Source organism: Balaenoptera borealis, assembly GCF_965194805.1.
Source record: "Balaenoptera borealis genome assembly, chromosome: 1".
NCBI lineage: Eukaryota > Metazoa > Chordata > Mammalia > Artiodactyla > Balaenopteridae > Balaenoptera > Balaenoptera borealis.
In genome coordinates, this window is record NC_138860.1 from 192,180,098 (window position 1) to 192,188,637 (window position 8,540).

Genomic DNA, 8,540 nt, shown 5'->3' on the forward strand with positions numbered 1-8,540 from the left:
CCCTGGGCCAGAGCGCTGAGCAGCGCCCGACTCTGTCCCTAGGTTGCCCCCAGAACCGGTTTGGTGCGAACTGTGAGCACGTGTGCTCCTGCAGAAACGGGGGCCTGTGTCACGCCGCCAACGGCAGCTGCTCCTGCGGCCTGGGCTGGACGGGGCTGCACTGCGAGCTGGGTGAGGGTCCGTCTGGGACAGCCTGGGGGCCACATCGCCGCGTGAGCTGGAGGGGTGGCGCCTGCAGGGGAGCGAGGCCGTACCCGGTGTGGTGGTGGCGGGGGGGGGGGGGGGCCCTAGGATCCCGAGGAGGCCCGTAGCTCGAGGGCGTGTGCGGGGGCCGCAGGCTGCCGTAGGGCCGGGCGAGGCTGCCGGGCTCGCGCGCATCAGGCTGGTGCCCAGGGGCCAGCGCCGTGCCCCCGCTCTCCCGTGGCGGGAGGCTGACCCGCCGGGCCTCTCCCCAGCCTGCCCCGCTGGGCGCTACGGTGCCGCCTGCCGCCTGCGGTGCTCCTGCCGCGACCACGGCGCCTGTGAGCCCTCGTCGGGCGCCTGCCACTGCGGCCCCGGCTTCTACGGCCAGACCTGCGAGCACCGTGAGTCGTGGGGTCGGCCCCTGTCCCGGCGTCCGCTCCTCCGCTTTCTGTGTCACTCCCCGCGGGGGGCCCGATGAGATGAGGCCTGACCCCAGCTTCGGTGGGGCTCCCGGGGCAGAGGTCCCGGCTCAGGGCCGGGCCTGGGTGGGAGGAAGGGGGAGCTGGGCCCCTGACCCGGTCCTTGGCTCACTCTGGGCAAACTGAGTCAGGAGCTCCAACCCGGGTCTCCCTCAGCCTGTCCCCCTGGCTTCCACGGGGCTGGCTGCCGGGGGACGTGCGAGTGTCAGCACGGCGCCCCCTGCGACCCCGTCAGTGGCAGGTGTCTCTGCCCTGCCGGCTTCCGCGGCCAGTTCTGCGAGAAGGGTGAGTGCTCCGTGCGCCCACGTGCTGCATCCGGCCCCTCACCCTGGGTACGGGACAGGTGATGCTAAGCCCGCTGCCCCCACCAGGGTGTGAGCCGGGGTCGTTTGGAGAAGGCTGCAGCCAGCAGTGTGACTGCGAGGACGGGGTGCCCTGTGACCCCGTCACCGGCCACTGCCTATGCCCCCCGGGGCTCACGGGGGCCACCTGTGACCTGGGTGAGTCTGGGGTCCCGCTTGGTGGGGGGCATGGGTGCGGGTCTCTGTCAGTGGTATCGACCGTGTTGATGGAGCCCCATCTGTGCCACGTTGTGGCCTGGGCACCGTGCCCAACCCGTCCCCCTGCAGGGGACCCAGCACGGAGCTCCTGCTCGGGGCTGTCAAGGCCAGTCCTGCCCTCTGGCCTCCACCTGAGTCCCCAGATAGCCTCTCCCTTGGGTGTGGGCTGCAGGCCTAGAGAGAGGCCCCAGTTAGGTGGGAAGGAAACGCGCCAGCCTCCCAGACGTGCCAGGGGAGGAGGCGCCGGCCCTGGGGGCTCCACACACGTCCTCATGGCTCTTGGCCGTCTTGCCCTGGAGGGAGCATCGCTGACCGCCAGCTCCCCTTTGCCGGCCGGGGGCTGGGCGGGAAGGCGGGGCAGTGATTCTGGGCCGGTGCCTGGTGCCTGGCGCTTTCCCATGTGAGAACTCCTGCAGGACAGGGAAGCTAAGGCCCCAGGTCCTTGCTCCTGCACATCCCCCACGGGGTGGCCCGAAGCCTGGGGTCCCGGCCCCAGGCAGACAGGAGTGGCACTCAGGCCCGTCTCTCCCGCGTCTTGTGCCCTCAGGCTGCAGCAGGGGCTTCTTCGGGCCAGGCTGTGCCTTGCGCTGCTCCTGCGGGGGTGGGGCTGACTGCGACGCTGTCAGTGGGCAGTGCCACTGCGTGGACGGCTACATGGGGCCCATGTGCCAGCAGGGTGAGTCAGGCTCGGGGGAGCAGAGGGAGGACCCTGTGCTGGCTGGGCCAAAGGTCACCAGCCCGGCGCGGTGCCCGTGGCATCTGCAGGCCTCTGACGGGCCAAGTGTGAACCTCCAGCCCTTGGACCATGGGGCCGGACTCGACCGTGGGCCAGCCTGACGTGCCCTGCTGACTCCAGGCCCAGACAGCGACTGGGGTGGGCTCAAACTGCAGAGGGCGGAGACCCCACGGGCAGGGCTGGGTGATCCAGCGTGGGTGGGCGCAGACACAGCCCACCGCCCCACCCCTTCCTCGCCCTGCGTGTGTGTGAACCAGGGCACGACGGTGCGCCGTGCATGCGTGTGCAGTAGCACAGGCGTGTGCTCCGGTCTGTGCACGCTAGCACCTGCGTGTGCCCCCGTGTGTGCGTGCCAGTGCCTGTGTGTGCTCCCATGCGCACGTGTGCTTCCCGGCGTGCCTGTGCTCCAGTGCATACGCGTGCCTGTGGGCACCCACGGGCAGGGTCGGGGAAGGTGCCGTGATGGCACCGTGGCCTCTCAGCCCCAGAGGCTCTGGGGGAATGTGCTGTCTGCAGGCAGAGCTCGGGGTACCCTGCCCCTCCGGCCAGCTGTGCCCCTCTGGTGTCCCCTGGTCACCTCCCCCAGGCCCAGCCTGCTCCTGGGAAGAGGCAGTGCCAAGAGGTCGTGTCTGCCAAGGGAGACCAGAGGCTGGCCTGGGGCCTGTGCCGGGCAGGCGCTGAGATGGGGCGAACGGGGAGCCGGGCTGTGAGCGGGGATTCCAGCCTGGGCTCCTTGGCTTGGGGACCCCAGACGTGGTCTTCACGTTGTGTGTGCATCTTTTTGAGGCTCGTCAAGGCAGCCCTGGCCCCAGACTGTTAAGCACCTTTAGGGGAGGGAATCCCACCTCCCGCAGAGGCGGGGGGTGGGGCAGGTGGAGGCAGAACCTGGGGGGCTGGTGCTGGGATGAACGCTGTCCACGGTGGCACCTGGTGGTCAGGTGTGGTACTGCGCTGCATGCGTCCTGGGCGGCCTTGACCTTTAGCGAGGGTCAGGAGCTGGGGGTTCACCTGCCTGAAGCCCCGTCTGCTTGAGCAGAGCCCTGCTAGGAAGGAGGACAGGCAGGGCCTCACTGCCCCCTGTCCTGGAGTGGACCCTGCTTGGTTCTTCCCCATCCAGCCCAAAGTCCCACCTCCCGGCCTCTCTTCCGGCAGGCAAGGCTGGGGACTTTCATTTGGGGAGAGGGAGAGCCCCATCATTTGCATAGGAGTGAGGCGGGGAGAGGCCATGCAGGGTGGGAGTGGGGGTCCCTGCAGGCCTCGCTGCCCCGTTTCTGTTGCCCACCAAAGGGTGGGGCAGTAGCATGTTTGTCTGCCTTCAGGTGGGCCCTCCCAGTTCCCCGAGACCGCATCCCCAGCCCTTGGCCCAGGTAAGGGGACCGGGGACATCCCCTCATTGCCAGGGGGGTGGCATTTGGTGGCATCGCGTGTTCGTGACCAGCAGACTAAGGCCAGAGGAGGGACGAGGATTGGGCACTTGCGTGGGATCTGGGCCCCACTGGGTGGCGGGCATTCCAGAACCTGGACCTCAGAGGTGAGGCGTGGGGGGCAGCTGGGGAGCAGCGGCTGGGCTGTCTCCCCCCTCTGTCGGGCTGGAGCTGGAAGGACAGGAGTGGAGTCCTGAGCCCAGAGCTCTGAAAACTTGGAGAGTTTGCACCTGCCCTGGGGCTGACCTGCTCTTCTCCTGCCCCTTCAGTGGCTTCACCATCAGCCTCTCACCGCCCCGGCCTCAGCAGCAGCGCAGAGAAGCACTAGCTCAGGGGCAGCCCCCGCCGAGGCCCGTCTCCCAGGGGCCGCTGAGAGGACCCAGGGGCCTTGGTGACCACTGAGGAGGGACGCCGGGGGCCGGGACTCTGGCCCCGCCCTTGTCTCCGAGGCCTGGGGACAGTCGTGCAGCTGCAAGGATCGTCTGGCCACGAGGACGGAGGCCCTGCCCGGCCGGGCTCTGCAGCACCGGGGCACCGGCGCGGGGACCACAGTGTGGAGGAAGCCCCCCGACCGGTGCCCTGGGGTGGGACTGCGGGCAGGTGTGGGTGCAGGTGCGGGCGTGAGGCCCCTGACCTCGGAGCAGGTTCTTCTGGTGCTAGGCCCTGGGACTGCTGCAGCTCAGCCTGTTTACCTGGAAACAGCGGGGCCGTATTTATGGAAAGGTATTTATGGGCAACCAGACATGCCCACTGCACCCCTGGGCTCTGGAGGGCTGCCCGCCTCCTGCCCAGCCTGGGAAGCCCTGACTCGGGACTGCGGGGCCCTGAGGGGCCTCTGGGTGGGCGCTTCGGTACCATGTGAAACCCAGGAAGTTAAGAAAGGAGCAGCCACTTCCTCAAGGCCTGTGTGTTCACTGCTTCGTGTGGGCCCCGCGGGGTGGCCTCCTGGGCCTGCCGGCATGAATGCGCCTGACCAGAGAGGCCCGTTTGGCCCCTGTGCCCCTCTGGGGACAGGGGTGCCACACAAGCAAAGTTGGGGTCTATCCCAGTTCCCGGTGCTCTGGAGGGGCATGGTGCCCCGAGACCGAGGAAGCCCTGAGTCTTAGAGCCTGCGTGGGGGAAGCATGGCCCCGAGGGGAGGAGGGCAGGGGTGCTGTCGGGGGCAGCCTGGGCGCCCCCCTACTCCTACCCCTGCCCTATCTTCAGGGTAGAGCCAATGGGGAGGGCTGGACCCAGATTGTCACGCCGGACACTTAGGTCTGGGCTGTAGCCCCCTCTCCCCTCCCCTCCAGCACCAGCCCAGGTAGCTGATGCCTCCAAGGGCAAAGGATCTCATGGGGCAAAATAGGGTGGGTTCTAGAAAGCCCTGTCCCCTTAGACAACTAGTGAACAGCCAGTAGCAGAGGAAACCGAATTAATGGGCCACCGTGTTAAGACTCGGAGGTACATAAATATAATCCATACCCTGGAAGGGGTTGGGGATGGTGGTGGTAACGTGATGCAGGAAGAAGCAGGCCGAGAAGGACCAGCGTCAGGACTGAGCGGGAGGTGTGGGAGCTGGAGTCGGAGGGAGGGCGGCAGGAATCAGGCTGAATAATGGGTTTTCCAGCTCAGGACACTCCCAGGAGGCAGCGTGGAGGCTGAGAGAGAGAAGATACAAAGGAAAGATCGGTAGAAATGGACAAGGGAAGTGTTAACACCCATGTGTCTGAAGTCCTAGAAGAAGAAGGTAAAAACCATTGACACAAAACAGCAAGTTCTCAGGTCCAAAGCTGGATGATCTCAGATGGAAAGCACTCAAGGTGCAAATAAAATAAAATAAAAAAGCCCTAGTCCAGAGAACTTACAGAATACTAGTGGCAAGGAGAAATTCTACAATGCCCAGAAAAAACAAACAGGAGTCAAGAGTGACATATCTCACTCCACAGCAGAAACACTGAAAGCGAGAAGATGGTGATGTTGATTTCAAAATGTTGAAGAAAAGATGTTGAAATTTGAATTTCATGGCCTTGAATCATGTGTCCTGCTAAACTGTCATTGAGAAGCAAAGTGGATGTTTATTCTCAGGTGTCCAGGGCCTCGGTGGGCACCGCGCTAGAACCAGACGTGAAAATACACTCAGAGAAGTTTCCCAGCAAGAAGGGAAAGTGTGAGATAGTCACTGCATTTCCCATATGACCTAGTGCTTAAGAGAATCAAAACAATCACAGCAGAAGCCAGGTGAGGTGGGAGCTGAGGCAGGTGGGGAAGAGAAAGACACTGATAAAAGGAAACCAAACCCTAGTGCAGTTGGCGCTGAATAAGAAACGGTGACCTCCGCAAAAATGCTGGCAGGATGTTTAACTTTCAAGTGGGAGGGAATTTCACCTCTCCAGTGGAAGGCAGGAAGGAAGGAAACGTCAAGCAGAATAAGAAAGTAGATTAAAGCCTGATTGAAGTTGTTACAGATGATCAAAAATCAGATCCCTAGACTGCATTAAACATTCTTCAACAGCATTTTATTTACAAAAGACATACCTGGAAGGACAGAAGTATAAGCGTACAAAGTAAACAGAAAGAAAGCCGGGCCGTGAGTTTTGCTATTTCAGGGTGAAAAGCATCGTATGTGACTGTATGTAAATATACACACATACGTGCACCAACAGTCGAGGCTCAGATTCGTAAAGCAGTGGTGGGTGTAATCTACAACCAGGTGAGGGCAGTACGAGAAAAGAAAATTACAGACTCACAACATGTATGCAGAAAGCCTGAGTGAAATATGTCAGCTTCTCAAAACTATTTAGAAAAACCCACTTGATCCAATGGGACTTGGACCTGATTAAAATGAGAGGACAGTTTAACATCAGAAAATGTGTCCATGTGTTTGGGTGACACGAAAAATCACGATGATCTTGCTAGAAGTAGAAACAGCATTTGATAAAGTTCAGCTCTCTTTCGGATGTAAGTTCTTGGAAAACTGGTTACAGAAAGGCGCTTTCTTGGCAATGGACATGTGCTAAGGATATACTAGTTGAGCAGGGAAAATGATGATTCCAGCAAGTGGCCCAGGCCTCCTCGCCCCCAACCTGGGCTCCTGCCTCCCCTCCCCCACATTGCTGGTCTCCTCAGCCCTGATGTGACAGCCTGTATTTCTGGCTGTCCTTCCACATTAGAACTGGGGGCATGGGCTCGGCTTGCGTCATGCTGGGCCACCTGGACAGGACCTGGGTTGGGCCACGTAAACCTCGTGGGAAGAATGAACAAATTCCCTTAAAGATGGAGAATCAGATCGTCACTCACTCCTCCTGACCCCAGCAGAGCTTGGAGGACCCCAGGCCATACCATCAGGTGAGCAAAAGAAGTAAGAGGTGTTCAGACCTGCGGGGAAGGGACAAACCAGCCTGTCGCTATAGGAAAGCTGAGAGGGCCAGAGACAGATTAGCACGATTATAAGAATTTGGCAAAGTGGGCCATAAAATCATATAGTTGATAGGAAACGTATAAAACCTATAAAAATCTGTAGTTCTAAAATACCGCCAGTGACCCACTAGAAAACAGAATACAAAATAAGATCCTGTTCAACGTGGCAACAAACCCCGGAAATACCGGAATTTATCTGGCGAGAAGATGGGTGAAGCCCTTCACAGTTTCAGATCTTAAGGGCCAGAAAGTGAGGATGCCGGCCCCGGCCAGCCCTCAAATGGACTTGGTTCCAGTGACGGGGTAGATGGGTGACAACTAGGGGGGAGCGGTTTGGGGTCCAATGTCAGGAATGCTGACAAATAACAGAGAGCCGGGAGGAGGTGAGTGGGGTTCACCGAAACCCAAGGGCTCGCAGGGGTGTGGGTGGAGAAGCGCGATCTGCACATCCAAACACTGGTGCAGAGCGTTGCTCCCAAGGGGCCGAAACGGCGGTCCAAGGGCTCTAAGGGAGGCCTGGGGATTGGGGTTCCCCAGGCACCGTTGGGTCCCAGGGGCCTGGGGGCCTTTGGATGCAGTGTAGGCCGAGGGCTGGGCCGCAGTGCCTGTGCCGGCCACCAGGGGCGATAGAGGGCAGCGGGGCGGGGTGGGCGGTGGGGGGGGGTCTCCCAGCAGGAGGGACCCGTCAGGGATGTTCCCTAGTGGTTGGGAGCAGCCACATGTGCAGAGAGATCCTAAAGCTCATGTTGAGTGCGGTGAGAACGAGGTCACAGGAACATACACCCTTTATGTAAATTATGCCCCCCTCTCCATAGAGGGGAAACTGATTTACAAGGACGTGCGGCACATGGGAGGGTGGCCTCCAGGCCCTGGGGTGATGAGCTCAACTCAGCCCCTGATGCTCCCCCCAACAGAGGGCTGGGGGCCGTCCAGCTGTGTGACCGCCCACCCCTGGCCTCGGCGCTCCCGCGAACCACACCCCTTGTGCTCCCGCCTCTCCAGGGAGGGTGGAGGGTGCCCACTGCCCCTCGGGGCTGGGCACTGAGGTGCCCAGGGCAGCTCTGGGGAAGGGGCGCTAGCCCCCGCTCCTCACTGCTCCACAGTCACACCCACCCTGGTGGCCCGAGGCGAGAGGCCCCTGTGGAAGGGCTGGGACACACAGTGCCGTTCCCACTGGACCCCATCTGGACATAGGCTTTGCTGGAGTTGGCTGGGGTCCTAGGAAGCCTCAGTGGCCCCCCGCAAACCCGCTGACCCCACCAGTAGGCAGAGGGCCCTTGGGCCTCTATCTCCCCACTTTGTAACAGGAGGGGCCGGGCTGGGTCCATTCCTGGTGTCGCCCCCTCCCCAGTGGAGCAGCTGTGACAGGCTCCTGCATGGGGCCCCCTGTTATCTGGAGGGGGGAGTGTCACTAGGCACCAACACCGAGGACGTCTGTGGTCCTGAGAGGAGCAGCTTGGCAAGAAGGCAGGTCCGAGCTCCCTCCAGCTGGGGGTGGGAGGGTCCCGGCTGGCCCTGCCCTGGGAGGGGGTCATGATGATGGGGTCATGACACCAGGGCCCGCAGGGCTGGGCCCCAAGCTGAGCAGAGAGGCCCCTCGGAGGGGCCCCAGCAGCCACAGGTGCTGGGGGGAGCCTGGGCTTTCCTCTCACTGCCCACAACCCACCCTTCTAGGCCCCTCCAGGCCTCACCGCAGCTGGGGCCCTGTGCTTCCCGATTCTGCTGGGAGGGTTTTTGTCCCGAGCTGGCCTGGTCTGGC

General features: G+C 62.1%; 1 protein-coding gene across 10 annotated transcripts in view; it reads left to right on the top strand.

Annotated features, from left to right (window-relative positions):
- The window catches only part of MEGF6 (multiple EGF like domains 6), a 99,512-nt gene extending 95,230 nt beyond the window's left edge, over positions 1 to 4,282 (top strand). For 9 of the 10 annotated variants that reach the window (XM_082354593.1, XM_082354592.1, XM_082354594.1 and 6 more), the window contains 7 exons: positions 43 to 171; positions 456 to 584; positions 819 to 947; positions 1,034 to 1,162; positions 1,770 to 1,898; positions 3,278 to 3,325; positions 3,652 to 4,282. In XM_082354593.1, the coding sequence (XP_082210719.1) occupies positions 43 to 171; positions 456 to 584; positions 819 to 947; positions 1,034 to 1,162; positions 1,770 to 1,898; positions 3,278 to 3,325; positions 3,652 to 3,710 (752 nt within the window). In that variant the 3' untranslated portion in view covers positions 3,711 to 4,282. The remainder of the gene's footprint in view (positions 1 to 42; positions 172 to 455; positions 585 to 818; positions 948 to 1,033; positions 1,163 to 1,769; positions 1,899 to 3,277; positions 3,326 to 3,651) is intronic. The other variant, XM_082354595.1, reaches the window with a different exon arrangement.
- The last annotated feature ends 4,258 nt before the right edge of the window (positions 4,283 to 8,540 follow it).